Source organism: Hippocampus guttulatus, chromosome 16, assembly GCF_054856545.1.
Source record: "Hippocampus guttulatus isolate MCC_2025c chromosome 16, RoL_Hgut_1.0, whole genome shotgun sequence".
Lineage (NCBI taxonomy): Eukaryota > Metazoa > Chordata > Actinopteri > Syngnathiformes > Syngnathidae > Hippocampus > Hippocampus guttulatus.
Genome location: NC_141276.1, coordinates 7,023,342 through 7,044,978, shown reverse-complemented (window position 1 = coordinate 7,044,978; position 21,637 = coordinate 7,023,342). Strand labels below are relative to the sequence as shown.

The window sequence follows — 21,637 nt, the reverse complement described above, 5'->3', positions numbered from 1 at the left end:
AGGCTCGCCACCTTTTTTGATCCTCATACCAACACACAATTGAAGACCTATTTTGGAACACTACTTTGAATTTCTGAAATGAAACTAACATTTGTGATTGGTTGCGGACCACACAATGTAACTAACTCACAGGATTTTGTTGTTCCTGTCATGGTTCCAACGCACCGGTGACTGAAAGCACAAATCAACTCAAACTCGACTGGCATTTTTCGGCATACATCGCACAAACACAGCAGCAACATCTTGACAAAACCAACCCCCCCCCCCAAAAAAGTCACAACTTCATTGCAACTTTTTTTCCTTTTAATTCAAACAGCATCCATTTCGAGTGCCGCGTGGCCTCGACAAAACACACGAGCAGGTAAACACCCACCAAATGACTCATTAAAGATGTCTTTTTCAATATATTTATAACCGTTTTTAAAAAAAAACATATGTATATATTTATATCGCCAATTCAAGGCAAAATCTCTAGAATGGAAAGAAGGGGCTAAACTTTACAGCATGGGAGGACTGTACACTTAAACGGGTTTTCTGTCATGACGTTGGTGCAGGGTGGGGTGGGGGTCCTCCAATACTGTGATTTGGGACCCAAACATGAGTGGCCGGTCACTTTTGTGGGATTTGTACAGTACATGTCTTAAGTTAATGGTCGGGTGGAAGATGATGTCATATTTTTTCCCCCGCGCCACATTTCATACGTTTATAAAACGGTTGTGGTCACATGGCGATGGCGTACAGTACATACAGGGTGGCTTCTCGCGTCGCCGTCCGGTTTGTGGAGATAACCGGCTGAAAGGGAAAAAAAATTGCATAGAGTTATATAATTATTTCATATGACACGTGGGAAAGAACAAGCGCAATGTTGAACCATGAGTTGATAAACACCCCCACAGCGCAAATACTGTTAACAATCGGAACAGTGGGTTTTATCAGATTGGATATGAAATTGTGAGTTTAAAAAAACAAACAAACAAAAAAGGAGATAAAAATACGGTAGTTGAGAACTAGACATGACATGTGGGGCAGTTTATTGTGGTCACAATTTAATCCCCCCCAAGCAAGTCATGTCTGGTGCTCCATAAATTGTGGACCTGAATTAGAAAAAAAACAAAAGCCAAATTAGAACACAATTTGGAAAGGGCAAAAATATCCATAAATCCATTTCATAGGAGATCAAGTGGCACAGAGGTGTTCAAAATGGGACCAAAAAAAAAAAAAAAATAGTGGCATCTGAAGCTAATGATACATAATGGTGGTCCACCAGTCCTATTGTTTGGCTCATTATTCAGAACTGAGAACAAAAACAAACAAACAAAAGTGGAATTTGTTGGGGGGTTTTAACGGTTTTGTGTCTATTTCCAGTCAAAAGGTGTCAGCGACGCCCGGTGAAGGCTCGCTTCCCGCCGGGCATCACGGACCACTTGTTGCGGCGGTCCTGGATCTGTTGGAAAATGCTGCTGCCGCCTCTCCACTTTTCCCTCTTCAAGCTTTTTACTTTTTTCACCTGGTGAAAGTCAGCAAAGGAAAAGATGTTCCAGATGAATTGCCCATAGGTGGCGCACTTAAAAGCTGCCATTTACAGCCGTCGTAGGTTTTAAGGGTCTTTCTACGGCTACTAATTCCGATACGGGCACTTTGCTAACCCTGTTCTATGATTATCATCACACATTTCCTCGTCGCCATCACTCACTTTTCCGCTGTCAAATTCTTCATCCCACTCGTCAATCACAGTATCGCTCATGGCGAGGCGGACATCTTGGACGGCATCGCGACTGATGGCGGAAACTTCGCCGTCCCAACCGAGGACTACAGGAGAGAGTGTGATTAATTTTCTAAATGGTTTGGCCTTCCGTTTCCACAGAAACACTCTCACCGCTCACGCCGTAGGCTTTGTCCATGGCATTCCGCATGAGCTCCTCCACCACGTCGCTGCTCTTTTTGCCGTCCCAGGACACACTAGCGGCGGCACGGGCCGGGGTATCACCTGACGCAGTGCTCGCTGGCGCCTGACAACGCTTGTAGCCGTCCTTCACCTGGCTGTCCCAAAGCACCACAGAGACTGCAAACACGACGGAATAACTAAACGTGGCATTTTTTGGTTTTGTGCTTGTTTTTGCACGTGTGCGCATACCAGCGCTCGGCTTGCGCGCCTTTTCACCGCATGCTGTGCTCTTTTTGGGGGGCGGCCCCGCTGCGTCGCCGTTTTCCCCCTGCGAGCGAGGCCGAGTCTCTTCTTCCTCCCGACTCACTTCTTCTTTAGGCCTCCTTTTTTTCTTTTTGACTTTCACCTTCTTGCCAAGGACCATTTCGTTGCTCGGCTCAGCGTGGCTGCAGTTCAAAGGATGGAGTAGAGGGGGGGGGGGGGGGGGGGGTTTATATGATTGAAAAAAGATTTTTTGTGTATTCATGTGAATAATATGAGTTTGATTCGATGCACTCACTTCATTCAAATCGGTTTTCGTCACACCACAAACAGTGTTCTAAGAGTTTTGGTTCAAATCTCTGCTGTGTTTAAGTTCTCTCCATTGTTGCGTAAGATTTCGGAGTACTTTCCAAAACATTGCATAGAGGTGTGAACGTGTATTGTTGATTGTCTAAATGTGTCCAGCGAATTCTATACTTATGTACTTCGATAAATGAAGGCCTCCACGTAAATAAGTAGAACGAAGTGGAGTAACGATATCAATTCTCTCACCTTTCTAAAGCTACACGTGGTGAATCTGTGTCCTGCGGAGCCTCCATCATCATCTTCTTCTTCTTCTTCTTTTTCTTCTTCTTTAACAACACGCAGTCCATCTCATGTTCTTTCGTGTTGGTCTGACACGTCGCCACCGTGGTGGAGTCTCGCGTCTGTTTGAGCTTCTCAGCTTCTTGACAGCTGGAGAGACTCCACATGCCCCCCCGGCACCAGTCCTCCCCTTCCGGCTTCGACGGATCCAGATGGGATGGGACGCTTTCTCTCGCCGCGGTCTTCTCGCAGTCTTCTTGCTCCCTCTTTCGCTTCTTCTTTTTCTTCTTTTCGCCGGGGGGGCTACACGGCGCCTTCGCCACAGCGTCCGTGTCGAGTTCCACCTTGGAGTGGCGCCGCTTCTTTCTCCTCCTCTTCTTTTGGTTGACATTTTGAGTCGCCGGGTCGTTTGGTTCTTGTTGGGGCTGGTGGGAAGCCTTGGGGCTCTTTTGCGCAGGACTTTGGAAGCCGTTGAGAGAGGGGCTGGCGTGCGGCGTGACGAGATGGGAGCGTTTCAAAGGAGATGAGTGGTTTTTCGGGGAATGGGATGAAGCTCTGGGGAAAAGAGTAACATGGTCACTTTTGTTGCCCCCTGCCTAAGGATTATTATGGTCGTCGGGGTGGAATGTCAAGACGAACCCAAAAATGCACGATGGCTTTTACAAGGGAACCGAATTATAATTTCTGAAACCAAATACACTCGAACAAACAACAAACATCCTACCCGTGAGTGTGAGGCGTGACAGCGAAGTGGTTAGGGTGATTTGGATGAGGGGAGTCGCCAGACAGTCGTTGCGGAGCATCATCAATGCTGCTCGGACTCCGGCTGCGAGCCTGCAGTTATCGACAAAAATAAAAACTTGGTGGTCTAAAAGAAAAAAGTAGCCATGAATGTGACAAAAAAAAAAAAAGGAGAGAGTTAAATTAAATCAAGGATGGGAGATGGCAGGAAAAGATGGAGGAGCAAAGAGGAAGGGGCAGGGGGGCATGGCAGAGAACAATTAGAAATGGTTAGAAAAAAAAGAAGGTAAAAAAGGAAAAGAAGACAAACCATAGACTGTGTGGTTGATTAGAGCGTTAACATTCGTAAGATACGTTGACGCGACAATATTCAATGCGTTTTTGGATTGTATAGGTGACACATACACCGCTGTGCCACCCGTCAGGTCATACACGCTATGCGTAACTAAATTCAAATCTTCTAACCTCAAGCAAGTCCCAAATTATTGAGGGGGGTGGGGGGGAAGGCAAGCGTGCAACTCAAGTCACCACCAAATTTCAAGGTTGAGTCAAGTCAAGTCATTACTTGGTTCAAAGCAAGTCCTCAGTCAAGCCAAAATCTTGCATGATTAAATGCATGGAATGATTAAATATTTTGAAAAAGTAAATCTCTCAAAAAAATAAAAATAAAAAAAATAATCTAACGAACATTTACATTCAACGGACAACTTAAGAGTGTGAAATTAATGTACCGGTATATGCATACATTTAAAGGAATGCACTTTTTAAAAAATTAACGTTTGTATTTGTGTCACACTGTCACTGTGGTGAGAAGTACTGAAATATGCAAACATGTCTAATCATTCGATTTAAAATCGACAATTGTTGTTATAGGCGTCAATCTGATTTTGGTGTGTTTTGAAGTTGAGGCAAGTTGACTGGCATTAGTTGACGGGGGGCTCTGCCACATCAAAATATGGTGAAAATGCTGCCGAACAGAAAAGTACTCAAAGTATCGATGTCGATATTTAAATAATGGACGCTTTTTTTAAATGATATAGCTAGAAGAGAGAATAGAAATCTTGGAAAGTCTCAAATTTCAAGGAAAACTGAGCTTTTTGGCTTGTGTCTTGACTGTTCAGATATGAGTCATGTTTGAGTTCAATACATTTAATCTTTGACAACTTTTATGATGTGCAATAGATTTTAACTGAGCCATTATTACCTCCCACCCCCATGCCCCGTCTGAAATTCGTGTTAACTTTCAACCCGTTCAGAATGTTACAACTGATGACAATAACATTAAAATTAAACCCAAACAAAAGCATAACAAGTTTGACAAACGCTATTCTACTGTCTCAGCGTGCAGATGGGAATTGTCGCTCACCTTCTTGGCCGACAGCGCCAACTTCTTGGCGGGCGGCGGCGACATGGTGCTGCCGCTGGCTTCCGATGTGATGTTGTTGAGGGCCGGCGGTTTCATTTTCACCGTCTTCGGCTCCTCTGCGCTGTGAGAGCGCTCCACGCTCTTGGCGGGAGAAGACGTGCTGCTGGATGCTTTGCGAGGGGTGGAGGGCGCACCTCCCGCCGGCGCACTCTTAGGACCCGCCATGTCCTGGATGGACCGAACGATGAGCAAAAATGCGCTTTCAAACATGGCGCAGGAATTAGTTTGCACACTACGGTTGTCAACATAATTTTTAGCCATCAGATTTTGCTCAGGGGTGGGCAGAGAATGGGATGTGTTCTTCAGTCTGGCCCACTGAGCATTTAATATACGTTAGCAGGAGTCCGGTGATATTTCATGTGTCTCGCTCATCTACTTACAGCTTCACACAACATGTTGAAACTGTCCAACAAGAGGGTACGAACCCCTGGGCCGGTGGACTTACCTTGGATTCAGTGGTGTCGGCAGAGGAGGAGTCAGACAGAGACTTGAATGAGGTAGACGCAGTGAGGCCTCTGCCGCCATCTTGCTTTTTGTCTCCATCCGTCCTGCCGACGCCATTGCTGTTGGACGGCGTCGGCGTGCCGCAGCGCGAGTAGCTCTGCGGAGAGGGCTTCTTCAGCTTCTTGAAGGGCTCCTCGATAACCGTGGGCCCGCCGGGCAGCTTGGTGGCGCCGTTGGACGACGACGTCCAGCTGGTGAGCCGGTTCTGCAGCTGATGCTGTGGAGTACTCGTGCCGTTTCTGGCGACCGGCAGGCCCAATCCGCCATCCATGGACTGGATCTTACGCAGCTGTGCTGGCTCAAGTTTCTGTTAAAACGGGCATGGAAACCATATTTACTCAAGCTGAGGCCACCCCTCAAACACAGGCGTGTTCCAGGCATGTCTGGCACTCAAGACAACTAAACGACTCTCTCAAAAAGATGGATTTTACGTTTATGTTTAGGAATGGGGATGTACCTTTGTGACCTGCGGGGAGGAAAGAGGTCCGTTCAGATTAACCCTCTTTATTTGCTCGGATGAAGCGCTGTTCTTCCCAGAATGCAACATTCCCTGTTTGCCGGTGTGTCCGTCTGCATTCTTCTTCGTTTCGGGGATCCTTTGATAAGCAGTACAACAGAAGCATCGGTAAAAGAGCATGAACATGAAAACATTATGGAGGAGTGCGGACGTGAATCGCTTCTCACCTCAGGTAGAAAAGCACATAAGCCTGCTGGTTCAAAACGACTTTGATGTTACTGGAGTGCACCATGGAGTCGTTCATTTGGTACCATTGTCCATTGCTTGCCTACAATAACACAAGTCATAAAAAAGTCCAAAATGATGATAAACTGAGAAAATGGATGGAATGCCTAAGCCAAGAATGATTTATATGCTGACCACTATTGCCGTTAAAGGGAATTGTGATTTATTAAATGGCTTTGTTTTGCCAGGATATTATACAACAAAGCAGAAAAAAGGTTAGCTGTTGACATTGTGTTGAGAAATGTTTTTTTTTTGAGAACGTCCCAATTCGAATTGCTTATCCCTGATCCTAGCGGACAATTTTGAAGAACCACGATGAAGTATTGTGGCATCGATTTTAACGTATGACCCATTAAAAAAAAAGCTTTATCATCTAATTTCCAGCTAAAACATACCCAATAAACGAATAGGAATTCACTTCAAGTTTGTAAATGTTGGTTCAGTGCTGTAGTGCACATCACTCACCACTAGGGGTCAGTATAGTGTTTTTATAGTGTTATAGCTTCTTTTTTTTTTAGAACATGAGCAATCTCAGGCCTTTGTTGCAGTTTTATTTTTACAATGAGGTTCATATCCGTCATGGTCGCACCTTGACGTAGCAGTAGTAGTGTCCAGCGTGACAGCTGTAGCCAGAGTGAACCAGGACGGCGTAGAGGCCGTACATGACGGGATCACCAGAGCTCTGAGACATGTACGGGCGGATGTTTAGGAACTCTGGATAGCCAACATCCTATTTAAAAAAAAAAAAAAAAAAATTAATTTGAAAAAAGACAAGGACGTCAAATATGAGCTGTATGGAGGAACAAGAGTGGTCCTTCAAACTCTGTGAAATTGTTTGTCCACCTTTGTTATTTTTCCTCCGCTGAAGTTGGCAAATCTCTTGAGGGAAAGCGTCAGCACATTTGATGCTCGATGGACGGTGAAACGCTTTGTCGCTGGCACTTTCTTTTTGCACCTGCAAGGGGAGAGGAGGGACTCCTCACTCATTTTAAATGTGAATAGAGCGCATAGAGTATAGAATGGGTCCTTCGACTTACTTGGCACACATGTAGGCATTCTCTCCACTCAAGACATCTGGTTTAACAAAAAGCTCCAAGGCTCGCACGATGTTGACAGCTTGCTGAAAGACAGAAAAAAAAAAAAAAAAAAAGACGCCGCAATATTTCTACAGCGAGTTCAAGACATTATGAGCTGAAATGAAGTCATAAAGTGATGAAAGATTTTTGCCCAAGACAAGTCCATTCATCAATTACGTCTGATATTTTTTTGGAGGAAGATACAGCTGTCCCTGTTTTCAGTCCCATGGTCCCAGTTGCATGAATGTTTTTAGACTGGTGGCAATAGCCGACGCTAGCAAGCCGAACAGCGGAAAATAAAATAAGGTGATGATAAATTCTGTTGGAAGATACCCGTATCTCCACAGCAATGTCCAGGTAAGGGTCATAGGTGTCCGACACACTTTTGCAAATGGAACATTTTACTGCAAAGAGAGGGGGGGGGGGGGGGGGGGGAAAGCAATCAATGGGTCCATCAACTAATTGTCACGGGTAACATTTTGCTCTCTTGAAAACACTCTAAATACCTCGTGATCTGAGGTAACCTCCAAAGATCTGGTGCACAAGTGTTGTGGCCTGTGTCTGCCTGTCAAGCCTAGACAAAAGGAAAAAAAGAGCTTTGAATCAGCAACGTTCTTTGTTTTATGTAGAAAAATGAAAATGTTAAAAAAATATATATCACCAAAAACCAGGCCTTACTTTGGGTAGCCGTTGAGACAGGCTTTCTGCATGGCGTCAATGGTGTACCGCAGGAACTCGTGCGCATCCTCCTGGCTACCGAAGCGGAAATGTCGGGCGATTTCTGCAGAAAAACAGCACGTGTGACTAAACTCCCCATAAATCGCTGAAATAACATACTTTGAAGTGCAAACTCTCTCATTAAGGCATTAAGCATAATAAAGGCTTTGTATGGCATGAGGGTGTTGTTCAGAATGGTCATTCGTTATTGATTGCCAAAAGAGCGCAGTTAATCTCTTTATATCATGTCACAACAACATACTTGAAAGCAGATTTAGGGCATGCTTTTCTGAGTAACCACCCACAATGTTTTATTTTATTTTTTTTGCAACCTGCACTTTTAAAAACCTAATGAAACATTTACGGTCACTAGGCGAGTTCTAACAGACTCATCGCATTAGCGCTAATGTAGCCAAGAAAGCTTCCAGCCCTTCCTGGAGGCACAAAGGGAGGGCGGGAGGGGGCGGGGCAGTATGAAACTGGTCGATATTTAATGCGCTCATCATCAGCGCATTCTCAGCAAAGCATCCTTTCACACAAACAGCAATAAGTCACCTGCAGTGGGTGGAAATCTAAAAATGTGTTTTTCCTTCGAATAATTCAACTGTAGTGACATTGTGTTGTTGCCCCCCCCCCCTCCACTCAGTCTTTTCAGGAGTATTTTGGAGCTAAAACATCCAGGCTTGCAGTCACAAGGAGACGGAGAGGACACGAGAGGGAAAGATGGAGGGAGGTGGGTGGTGGTTAAGGAGACTGCAGCAGTAAGCAGGTAGTGAGGGAGGGAGTGCCGTTGGAAGGGGGTGGGGTCCTTTGGGACTCCAGCACCTAAACTCATGCCTCATCCCCTCCTCTCCCCATACGCCATCCATTCATTCCTTCCTTCCCAGGCCTGCGCTTGCTTAATGTACTGCAGTGTGATATCACAGTGTCGCGGCGTCAAGCAATTCAAGTGAAGGCGGCGGTCTCACTTTTCAGGTCTCTGATGAAGGACACGGGCTTGATGGCGTTGCCCGTGTTGGCAAATGTCTGGATGATGTGGTTCTGCATGACACAGATCATACAGAAGCCCGACTGGTGGCCTGGAAGAGCACAAAAAGCATCGCTATGTGTCACGGCGTGGAAATTTGTCGCAGTTGTGTGTGACTAGCCCAATTGCACAGTAGAATCTTGCGTATGTTGACATCGATACAATTGATAGATAATTAATATGCGTCTCCACCTTCCACCCAAAGTGAGCTAAAATTGGCCCCATGTGATGGATGGTTGGATGCCACTCCTGTCATGCGCGGGATTTAAGACTCACAGACACGGCTGTGCTCCTTGGCGAGCAAATAGTTGGCGAGGGGCGGCGTGTAGGTGAGACACTGCACGGTGGAGTTGAGGAAGCAGGTGTTGCCGAGGTTGTGGAGGCCGGCCCCCACCCTGTACACCCGCTCCCACTTGAGGGTCAGCTTGTTCGCAGGGAAGAGCATCTTCTGCGGCGCAGCGATGCCATCGCCTTGGCCTCCGATCGTGTTCTCTGAAACTAGACACAATCGCGTTCGGAATTAAAATAACTACGAAGCACAGATGTGTGAAGTTTCAGAGTACAAAAGGCAAATGTAAAGTGAAGCGGTCTGTTTGGTTACCTTGCCTCTTGAATTGAGGGGGCTCGGCCGCCTTCTGCCCAGGGGCGCCCTCATTCCTGGGATTGAGGATCACATACTTGTTCTTCAGGCTGTCCAGCTGGTAGGAGAAACCCTTGCTGGCGGGCTCAAACTCGATCTTCTGCAAGAGGACCTTCTTGGCCGAGCAGGCCAGCAGCTTGTTCAGGTCGCCGTCATCGCCTGACTCCTTTCGACTGGGCTTCAGAGCCTCCTTGAGTTTGTCCACAATCGGCATTGTTGAAACATCACTAAAAAAAAAAAAAAAAGAATGGGGGAAGTCAATTGTGTGGGATGGGGTGAAAGACGATGCCCCGGGGAAGCTTACTTGCGTGGAACAACACAGTCGGTTCAATGTCAAATTAGGGTCGGTTAATGAATTGACAAATGCTTTTTTGGAGTTAAAACTTTAACAAGAAAAAAGGAGAAATATATATTTTTTGTCATATTTTGTCAGTTCTGCTAAATTAAAATGAATTACCCGCCCCTCAGATAAAGTAAGGCTACTGTCCCTTTAAAGACAGTGTCAACACTAAATGCTTAGCGTGCGTGTGCTTAACCACAATAAGCATCTAGCAATCATCTAATAATCATGCAGCCCGTCAGTATTGTCCTCCACATCAAACATCTTCTTTTTCCTCATCACTCCGATACACTATACAGTGCCTGGAAAGGCATCGCAGAGGACGGTGATGTCACCAGAGTGGGGTGGGGTGGGGGGGGGGAAGGCCCGAACATATGTACAAGGACACTGCGACCTTCACATTCCGCTGTTACTGATCCGAGGGACGACACGCAGCCCAAGGGTGTGGCGACAGCAACATTGTTATGCAATTTAACAGTCACCCTTAAATTGGAACTAATTGGCTTACTCAAGGGGCTATAAAATTTAAAAAAGGAATGCACAAAGGCATTGAATAGAATAATTTGCAATTCATCGGTCGCTACGGCTTATGAAAAAGGCTTTAGCATCAGATCTTGCAAATGTTTATCGAATTATGCCTCAAAAATCACATGGCTTTTATATTATGTTTACTGAACAACATATGGTAGAGAATACTGGCAAATAGCAAATAAAATCCCTACAAATTATTGCTCAAAATGCTTTTCTTTTCTTTTGCAACACGTCCCGCATCTTACACTAACGTGGCAGTCATCATCAGTGAGGAGTTTGTAAACAAAAGCACAATCTCTGTTGCCAATTTATTAATTTTCCACCCCCTCCAGGGCAATTTTTTTTTAATTTCCCCCAAAACGAAGCACATATTTTTACATAATCGCTTGAGATTTTTTTTCCCCAAATCATTTCTGATATGATTCCAAAAATCACCCACTGCCGGTCGCAGCCCTAGTTAAGAAATCGGGTAGAATTTATCAGGAAGGGCATCCGCCATAAAACCCTATCATGCAACTGACTGACTGACTGAATAAAATAAACGTCCAGAGTTTATTGAGGATCAGAAGAATGATATCTGCAGATATATATTTTTGGGAGCCCATAATCCGTTATTTGATGACAATCTCATCTATCTGCCTTTTTTGTGCTAATGCCAAGACTTAAATGTATGTATTGATTGCAGTGGAATGTTGGTGATGAACTTCATTCATCACAAACCTTTGTTTGTAGATTTGCCACACCCAAAGATTAAAGGCATTTATTTGTATAGCTGTGGAGATGCAATAAATAATGAGACAAAGGCGAATAATGAAACTACTTTCAAGCTACAGGTAGCCATATCACGTTTTTCCAATATCGCTCATTCCTCCTTTCAAATACTGTGTATCATCTCTGAAATATGGAACACTCCTTCCCCTCCCTTAAAAGTCCAGGTGAATGTATTTCCAATGTGGGTGCCCACAAGGTATATTTAGAATATGTACACTGATTTCAATTGTGACCCAATTTGTGATTGTCTTTTTTTTTTTGGTTTGTTTTTGTCAAATTCATAATTTACACTCCAACGGATTTACAATGCAGCGAAATCAGTGATGACAAGTACCGGTATGGCCAAAAAAAAAAAACCTATAAACGTGTTTTAAGTGATATTATAATCGGCCTCATGCACCATACGTCTGATCGTCACCAATCGCGTCAAACCATTGACAGTCAAGCCAAGCAAGCCCTGCTGGAATACATTGTCATTATTACGTAGTAATAAATGAAAAACCACTTCAAATCTGAGATTTTATCGGGGTTTACTCATTTTCACATCGGCGGTGTGTGGTGTTCCATGACCGCGACGTGTCGGGCCACTTGGCGTGGGGTTAGCATGCTATGTTGCTAACCAAGAACCACTGTCGACATTACACGGCGTAAGAAGGGCGATGAGACGATGCCATTACGTTCGTGTTAAACCCAAGAGCCACTGTGAATCATTATTGTCATTAATCTTGAGAAGTCGAAACATTTGGCGTCTCTTTGAGGATAAGAACGGCGGTGGCTAAATAGCTAGTCGGCTAACTTAACGTGGCGGAGAGGTTTCGAGTAGCCCTCACTTGCTGCACTGTGGCTCGCGTCACCGCGCCGGAAAATGCCGAATGACATCGCTCAAGCGAAAACGAGACAAAAATAAGTCATTTATTTATAATAATGTATACAATTTCTGAACGGTCTCACCTTTGTATTGCTCAAAACGATTGAAAAGGGAGAAGTCCTCTCCTCAGATGTTGCTTCTCCGCCTGCTGGTATTTTCGCCCATGCTGCATTATGAGAAGGCGGTGAAGAGAATGACGGACACCTAGCAAACACCAATCGGCGAACAAATCCCGTCTAGGTGGCAAGTTGAGCCAATCAGCGCCCAGATGGTCATTACGCTGCTCGGGAATGGACACGTGACGTGCGAGCTGTGCTGTTTACCATTTTCAATGATCACCAACTGGAGAGTTTAATGTCAAGATAACGATTAAGTCTAGATACAATACAAGAAAACGTTATAGATGTAGTGGTGGTAAAAGGTGATGTGAATCAGATTCTGCAAAATACAATTTGTTTTGATTTCTTGTGATAACATGACCTCACAATCCATTGATGGTGAGGTGACGTATTACAACTGCCTTGAGATACCAGTGCATTCGTTTATTCGTTCCGCATCTTAAATCTTAAAACGCCCGAAAATCATATTTCCCTTTGAAATTAATTGGAATGGCATTTATTCCTTCCAACCCCCCCCCCCCTCCCACGCCCCAATTGAACGTTATTTTACTTTGTAGCATATAGTAATAACATACTTAAATTGATCATAATTAATTCTGATGTGTGTGACTTGGCCAGCAGTATAATTCAATACAAAGAGTTAAGTGCTTTATCATCATTCCTCACTCACGCAAGTGATATTTACCAATGAGTATGATTTTGTCTGTTTCTGCAGTGTGTGAGTATATGTGTGTATGTATACTTTCTATAGCAATATAATAAAGCCATATACTGTCATGTAGATGGTATTTGTTTGCCCGTCTATGGCATTTACGGCAAAAGTGTAATTCTTTTTAGTCTAGGCTTCCCTGCAAAAGCTGATGCCCCCGCGACCCACCTCGGAATAAAGCAGGAGAAAATGGATTGTTAGTTTTTCCAAGCGTCATCAATTTATTGCCACTAGAGAGCAGCATATTTAAAGTAACCACGACACACACTTCATACGTACTGTAACCATATTTAATCAACATTTATTTCAAAAAGATACAAATTTCAAAACACTGCTCTGAAATGAATCATGACCACACAAACTTGTATGCAAAACAGATCTTGTTCTCTTGACAAAAATGATCAATATAACACCTTAAAAATATCAGCATATAAAACACAGGAGTGATCAACCCTTTTTCCACCCTTACCCCGTCATTGTTTACTTAAATATATTTGGGCTACAAGGAGGAGAAAAAAAATAGTCAGATGTGGAAAACAGTAATAACATCGCAGTGAAGCTTAATACTGACTGACTTATGTGGACTGCGCTTATTTCTGCTGAAGCAGTAGTTTATACAGAAGTGCTTTGGTGTCAAAAAGTGCTGAATCGTCACGATGGGGATGGAGGGGGAGAAAAAAAATACACTGCAATGATTTTTCATTCGAAATTTGAGTTAAGGGTCTTCAATATCCATGAATTTCTTCTTGGGCAATTCAGCCCCCCTGTACCAGGCGCAAGAGTTGTCGTTTCTCTTGATGCAAGCAAAGTGTCGGGCCTGCTTGCCGTTTGTAATCTTCTCCGTCAGATAGTCAGTCCACAAGCACTCGGCGGGGCTGCTGATGGCGCAAGGGATGGAGGTGCAGGGTGTGATCTGCAAGGCAAACAAGGACAGGATTTTCATGATCTTGTTTACATATTGTAGGCTGACGACTGAAACGCTCATCTTTCTTAAAGACCGTCTCGACGTGACCAAAGATCATTAATACCGCTCAGGCTTTTACAACAAGTTGTACATCTCCACACTTTAAACTGAGAGACTTCACTTTCATGCAGGCGCTGCTGTTTTGGGTGGGCACCATCTATAAGATTGCGTGTCCACCACAGAGCAATATAAAACCATAAACGCAAAAGGTAAAATCCACGCGTTGCGTTTCCTACCTTGCAATCGCAGCCCATTTCATAACGCTGCACCAGGCTGTTTCTTTGCGTGGCGGTCAACTTCTCCCACGGCTCGAGGAAGTTGCACAAGGTGATGTGCAGCGAGTTGTTGGACTTCAAACTCCCTGTAAATGCAAAGACGAAAGGAGAACTGAGAAACTCGCAGGAGTTTTTGGTCCCGCATGCCCATAATTTTATTGCAATTTTAGCATACTGTCAAAACGTCAAAGTATCACTACTACAACTACTAATTTACTGAGTTCAAGTAACTCTTGCAGTGTGCTAATATGCTTGTCTAAGTAGTTACTGTACTGTAAATATAAATACCTGTGATGAGATACTCGACGCCTTTAGCCAGAGTGACTCCACACAATGAAGAGGTCGGCGCAGTGTAGATGGCATCAAAATTCTTGTCAGGGCCCTTGAACATCTGGGGAAAAAAGTTAAGATCAGTGAGATAAATGTTGAATTGGCATAGGTGCAGATTTCAAGCCTGTTTGAAGTCTTTTACCTTGGTCTGTTTGATGCTGTACTTAATGGGTTTGAAAAAGTCATCATCAGCCTTCACTCCAACCACCTTTGCCTTGATAACTGAAAAGACAGAATGAATTTTCAAAGATGACATTATATTAAAAACAAATGGGGCTTGGGGGATTTGGGGCCGAGGCAGCAGCACCCGCATGACTGTTTCATCAGCTGTACACAGAAGAATGAGTGTGCACAGCCGGGATCCAAAACACACTGAGGAAACCAGTCAGCATTTTCAAGGCTCGAATTAAAACAACGATAATCCTCCTAATACCCTCACAGGCCTGCCTGGATTGGTTTTTAAAAAAAATGGGGATGAGGAAATCACTCTTACTTTCCAGCTTCCTGATTGAGAGGTTTGAATGTGGGATGGGGAGGTGGGGGGGGGGGGGGGGGGGTAGAACACTTCAAGTGGAAAAATATGATTAGGTCTTTTACAGATTTGCCTTTTTGTCTTGAGTGCAGCCAAGTGCTTGAAAAAAAAAATAGAAGTTCCACGTGTCTCGAAAAACTGATATGCCAGCCATGTCACATATCGCTGGATCATCAGAGCCAATGTGGGTGACTCATACGCTTCTTAACAGAGAATCCACATCTGTCAAGGAGGCGCCAAAGCAAACAAAATCATTTTTTCATATCGATCATGATTTGATTACAATAGGTGCTTCCAGAATCCAGCCTCTCCTTTTAAGGAGATGTGCAGCAAAGCTGACTTGCGAAAAAGAGGAAAACAAGAAAAGCGGACGATTGGAAGGGAACAGTGCTGATGCTGCTGAGAAACTCCTCTGGCTACAATTAGTGGTAATCCTGCTCGCCTGCCTTTGCAGAATCACGCACAAATGTTGCTCTACTGGTGTTCAGTAAAATACTTTTATTTTTTTAACCTTTAACCTCAGTGCTGCACACTGTGAGATGTTCATTGGCCCTGTGATCATTAGCAATAACTTAAAAGTCTTTGTCTATTACATGCATGGATTTGTTAGCTCGCAGCCAATCAGAGTGATCATTTATCACAAATTGCCATTGCCATTGTACATTTATTCTTGACATATGTCGTTTTTATTTAAAATAAGTCCTAATGGCAAAGGGTCTAAGAATCGATGTGAGCATGGCAGAAAAAAAAAATCTGAAATATCTAAATTTTCTCCAAGGTTTGGGGTTTGCCAGGGGCGGGGTGGCCACTGGTCACCCCGTAGCTCCGCCCCTTAACAGACTCGACTTCCACGTGACGATGAAAACGTGATAAAAAGTTAAACACGCTACATCAAAGCATGCGTACATACTGTCAAAAAATCCCCACCCCTAAATCAAGTGCATAGCTTTAGAAAAAAAAAAGGTAAGAACGAATGCCGGGCACCGTTCAACTTACCGACGTCCGCTTGGCAAAATCCCTGCTGCGGATGCGCTGCGCCACAGCTGCAGGCTTGTGCTCCTTCGTGTAACAGCCACAAGCACAGCAGCACCAGGGGAAGCACCAGGCTCTTCACCGTCCAGCTCATCGTTGATTATTCAGCGGAAAAAAAACAACAGCAAAATAACAAAAACTTAAAAAATTATAAGATTCTGCACGAACCGTTTCGGAATGGAAGCCCTGTTCAGTGCGCAGGTCGGGTTTGTTCTGCTGGACTCCACGTTCATGAGGGCCTTTTTAAGGCTGCAAAATCCGCCCACAAGTGACGTCACTTGCAATGTTTGACGACTTTTTTTCACCTCACCAAGCGCGTATGCACACACACTCTCACGCACACGCGCGCACACAAAAATCGCGCACGCGTGCACGTGTGGATGTACGTGACGGTTTTTTTTAAAGGGGGGCGGGGGTGGGGGGTTGGGCAGTCCAATACTTGAGTGGGATACACGTTAGAGGAATGTGACAGCACTTTCCAGTTTCTGTCTGATCTAACCAAGTTCAAATTATAAAGAATAAATGTGAAGTCCCAAGCAAAGAAGCAACATGGTGAAAAAAAATATATAGCACTATTGTTTTGTCATTGATATGAGCTATCTGCCTTCTCTTTGGGTCCCCTTTTGCCTTTATCCTTGCGATGGCATCTCATTGGGTCGGGTGATTCTCAAACTGGGGTCACTGGACCTCCATATTAAAAGCCCCCAAGAAATTTATGCCATAAAAAATGGAATTAAATTCTAAATATTAGTTTCTATTTGCAGTACCACTTGCCAAAGGACTGGCTTTGGGACTGCAGGGTGTTTGGCTGGAAAAGGAAAGGGAAAAGTGAGTCACTGCAAGTGCTTTATTGAGTTTAATTAGACAAGTAAAAGGGGTGGGGGGGGACTTGCTAATTATTTTCTGAAGAAACAAACACGTCCTTTCCTCTGAAAGAGCCATCTTCACTGGAATGAGCAAAATTTAGCATGCCAGCTCATGTTGGCTTTGCGTGTACATGTTAGTACCAACATTACCGTAATAGACACTTCAAAAACAACTTTTTTTTCCTGACTGGAAAGGACAGCGGTAGGTGCTAGTAAATTGAGTGAGCGTAATTTATCCACCCCTATCCTCTCCCTAATTTAGCACACCTCTGATTTATTGGGTGTCGCATTCACACCTTGACACCGCCCTGCAAGTAGGCTCTTCCGAAAAATGACCATAATACTTGGGCTTTAAGTCACGCGATGACGAGACGCTTATTCGCGTCACCAAATGACGACAATCCATAATTAAATGTCCAGATGTGACATCAGCGCCATAAAAAAAAATGGATGCTGTGGTGCTAACAATCAACTGATGGTGCAACATGTCGTACGTACATGACTGTGACACACGCCGAGTTAAGTTGTCTTCGTGGACTTGATGGATGTGGTCAGTTCCAGTCATGAAAACGCCACTGGCAAAATAGAGAGGAAGACTGGGAGGAGCGCGGTGACATCATCTTAAGAGTTTAATAGATTCAATGTGGGGGCGAGTCCTCAGAACCTTCGGGCCCCCGTCTGGGAAAGTCTCGTGTTGTTATGGTCACATTCTTGACTTACTCATGCAAAGTAATTGGCCTTTTTGTTGGAAACTTGACCGCCGAGTGCCAGTAGCAGTTTTTGAATATCGAAATCGGAAAAGATGTCCAAAATGTCGAAAGATAGTTTTGGATATTACACAAATAATCACAGGGGTTGGGATAGATAGATGAGATCACATTAAAGTCACCAATTTTCATCCTTGTGTCATTTTGTTTTTAATGAGACTGATTTTGTCTGTTGCCTTTCCTTCCGAGGGCAGTGGCAGTGCTGCGGTTTCGCACAGAGCTCTGGATCTTTGACCTTTGACCGCACAGGGATGTCTTCATGTGAGATGTGAGCGTGCCACATTTAAAGGGAATGAGAGGAGCCGCTTTGATTGGCGACAAATGGAGTACACTGTTTTCACGCCCACAACAGCGCAAATGGCCATTTTTGTAAAAATAGCTTGTGCGTATCTTAAAATTAGTATCTTAAAATTACCAACACCCAGAATAACTTGCCTGCACAACTGTATATACAACTTTAGATATATTTTTATATACCTCTAGATTTAGTCGTCAGAGTATTATGATTTTATTTCTGCAACATGCTGACTTTTATGGCGTAGCATAACCACACGTAAAACTGTATGAGTATTCCATTGACCTTATGACTTAATTCCAGGAGCTTTACAAATTCCTTCAAATGATATTGCGACTTTATTGCAAGAAAAAAGTCCCAACATTTTTCCTGCAATAATCATAGTCTGACTTTATTTTCGTATCATTCTGACTTTATTCCAATGAGTGGCCAACCTTGTCTTATAACCTTACAAAATTATATCCAGAGTTTTGCATGTTATCTCATTATATTCCAACTTTATATGCACAACATACTAGTTTCCACATTATGACTTTTTTTTTCTCCAAAAATGCAACTTTGTACTCTGAATGTGACTTTATTCTTGTAACATTCTGACTTTATTTCTTGTATCCTTCAGATACTCGTAATATTATGACTTTTATTCTTGTAATGGTAAGACTCCATTCCCATAAGTTTTGAACATATTTGTGATAAAATATGTTTTATTGATGTGTTTATTTTAAAAGGAACTTGGTTGGTTTTGTGCAATCATGCACAAAAGGGAGGGAATACAGTATGAGTCTGTTTTAATTACAGTTTAATTGCAGTTGGTACGTAGTTTCAGCCAACTACTGGCTTGGCATGCCTATTACAGCCTTTTGGAGGTTTTGACGTTTCACGAATGTGAAGGAATAAACATTGTCGTCGGTTTCAGGTTGTTGCGTAGCCTTTGAACATTTCAATACATCAAGCTGACTGCGTGTAAATAAGACGAGGAGTCTGTTGAACTCACCCGTCTTGCTTCCTGACATCATACTTGGCTATCTAGCGGTTTCTGGTTTATGGTCACCCAGTGGTAAACATTTTCACTATTTTCCAAAGAAAAGCATATTACGAGCATCGTTTGGCCTAATCTGAAAAACAGAGCAGGAGACATCATGCTTGCAGTCCGAACGACAAAGGGCCGGCACAGCGATGCCGTCGAGAAAAAGGAAAGTTCCCATACGCATGGAAATGTTGTAAGATGCCATGACGCGTCGATCATGTGGAATTTACCAGATGTTGGATGCAGGAAGAAAATAGGAGGAAATGACACATCATGGAAAAAAGGTCAAACTATGCTTTGTGTGGAGTCACAGGAATACCAGAAACCTCCAAACTGACCAAAAGCTGACCCATTCCCGCCATGTTCTCATCTTGAGGTGTATTAATTGCATGGCCTCACAAAAGAATGTTTTGTCATGGCAGGGGTTGAAATCTGGATTGTTTTATGATAACATTTGGTTGTTGGGAGAAGGCGGCTTTGACAAAGAGGTACAGAGTAAGCAGTAATACAGCCAAAAAGGGACAAAAATGCTATCCAGTGCCTTTTACCAGACGTATTGGAATCGAGTCACATGACTTTACTTGAGTCAGACTTAAGTAGCCAATTTTAGGACTTGGTAGTTGGCTAAAACTTATAAAAAGACTTAACGTGACTTTGACTCGAACCACGTAAAAAGCGACAAAAATGCTATCCAGTGCCTTTTACCAGAAGTATTGGAATCGAGTCACAATACTTTACTTGAGTCAGACTTAAGTAGCCAATTTTAGGACTTGGTAGTTGGCTAAAACTTATAAAAAGACTTAACGTGACTTTGACTCGAACCACGTAACCCGAGGTGTGCCTGTTGATATTTAAAATGTGCCGTTTCAAGATAATGTCCCATTTGTTTTTGAAATAAATTGCATGTTTTATGTATGAGATTTCCGACACCCCCCTCCAACAGCTAAATAACGGATTAAAGACCTTCTCTTTAATTTAAAGCGATTATTATTGTTTTAGTCTTGAATGGCAAACTTTAAAACACATCAGATCTGTCGTTATGTTTCGCGTGCTCCCCCTGCCTTCACATGTAATGGACTCGTCTATGTAAATTCTTCCTGCGCATGTGCGGACTTGATTCAAAAAGAAGGTATTCAAAACAAATTTATTGGCGCTTTTGGAGGAAAATGAAATTGTTTTTCGAGTGAAGGGGAAAAGTCGGGAGGAAAACAGTGGAAATGAAGTTGCAGCTGCAGTAGAAATGAAGTGGAGGGTGACAATTTTGATCAGGAAAAAGAAAATGTAAGATGACAAAATCGTAAATTGCATTACATGTTGATTAATGTTCATCTCGACGACGGTAAAAGCGTTGGGATGATTCACCTTTTAGATAATAGTCCTCGAGGAGGATATTGAAATGAAACCGAATAACTTATACCAGGTTGATTTTGGCATACATTTACACCGCTTGTACATTACACCGATTATACATGAAAGTGGTTTTACAATTAGAAGAACCCCCCACCCCGCCTTCGAGAGCGAGTGATGAAAACAAGTTCATAATTTTCCATTCATCAGTCGTTGTTCACAGGTGACAGGGTCAGACAGTGAATCATCGGAAACCCTCAAGGCAAAAAAAAAAAAATATATACACTGCTATTTCATTGTTCGTTGTCGCAAAGTCAGCGAATGTCCACAGTGACCCCCAGGAAACCCGGTCAGATTGCACAAGTTCCTTCGTGTTTTTTTTTTCAAGCCGACACGAATCAGAAAGAAGATTCACTTCCTTCATTTGCGTAATTTGGAGTTTTACCTCTTTTGCAGCTTGTGTTTGCATCCATGCAAACAAGAGATTGTGACATCCTGTATTTGTGTGCCCCCAAAGCAACACATGTCAAGGTCACCAAGGTCAGCATTAGGTCAGATTATTGTGTCAGGGGAATTTTCACATTAAAACTGACTTCATTCACATATTATTACAAAGAATACAATGACTGTATTTCTTGTATTGTGACTTTTAAAAAATGTTACCATTGCATTTCATAGTATCCCCATAACTTTACAATGTTACTCTTGCAATGTTATGACGTAAATTGATATTGGAACTTAATCACACAGAGAAGCATTCATTCTTATAGGTTGTGTTCAAATGACATTTTGTTGCTAACTTTTTCCAAATGTATGTGTCATTTTAGATTCAACTTTTTGTTGACATGAACAGTATGTCCTTGTAATTGTATTGTAACTTTTTTTTTTCCTCTTGGTCGGAACACCCTTGAAAAAAGATTTTTTTCGTCTCAATGGTACATTCCTGGTTCAATAAATGTTAAAAAAAAATCTTTCCATCCATACTGAAATAAATGGTTTGTTGAGTTTAATCAGTTTTATTCGTGGCTGCACACATTTCTTCAGTACAGACTACCGGTACTTGACAGAATTATTTGGATTTGGATAAGCGGTGTTGAAAAATGGATGTCACAACTTTATTTCTACAACTGTCCCCTTTTTTTTTGTCCAAATGTTATGACTTTCGTAAGATGCTAACGTGGCTTTCGAAATTTGAATTTTTCTCAAAAACGGCAATCCACACTCACAGTCATGCCTAGCCAGGAATTAGAATTATTGCCA

General features: G+C 43.1%; 2 protein-coding genes across 2 annotated transcripts; both read right to left on the bottom strand.

Annotated features, from left to right (window-relative positions):
- Window positions 1-285: 285 nt before the first annotated feature.
- On the bottom strand, window positions 286-12,303 carry usp36 (ubiquitin specific peptidase 36). The gene is made up of 20 exons (XM_086133661.1): window positions 12,198-12,303; window positions 9,566-9,831; window positions 9,241-9,462; window positions 8,906-9,016; window positions 7,899-8,001; window positions 7,727-7,794; window positions 7,554-7,624; window positions 7,182-7,264; window positions 6,988-7,099; window positions 6,734-6,874; window positions 6,087-6,187; window positions 5,860-5,998; window positions 5,344-5,709; window positions 4,839-5,066; window positions 3,456-3,565; window positions 2,699-3,286; window positions 2,135-2,331; window positions 1,877-2,062; window positions 1,694-1,809; window positions 286-1,507 (listed from the first exon to the last, which is right to left on the bottom strand). The coding sequence occupies exons 2-20, from the start codon at window positions 9,816-9,818 to the stop codon at window positions 1,376-1,378; spliced, it is 3,327 nt and encodes a 1,108-aa protein (XP_085989787.1). The 5' UTR covers window positions 9,819-9,831; window positions 12,198-12,303; the 3' UTR covers window positions 286-1,375.
- A 915-nt stretch (window positions 12,304-13,218) lies between these two features.
- Window positions 13,219-16,311, bottom strand: LOC147192802 (metalloproteinase inhibitor 2-like). Its single transcript, XM_086132984.1, has 5 exons — window positions 16,040-16,311; window positions 14,654-14,733; window positions 14,470-14,572; window positions 14,143-14,267; window positions 13,219-13,855 (listed from the first exon to the last, which is right to left on the bottom strand). Exons 1-5 carry the CDS (start codon window positions 16,167-16,169, stop codon window positions 13,658-13,660), a joined length of 636 nt encoding a protein of 211 aa, XP_085989110.1. The 5' UTR covers window positions 16,170-16,311; the 3' UTR covers window positions 13,219-13,657.
- Between the last annotated feature and the right edge of the window lie 5,326 nt (window positions 16,312-21,637).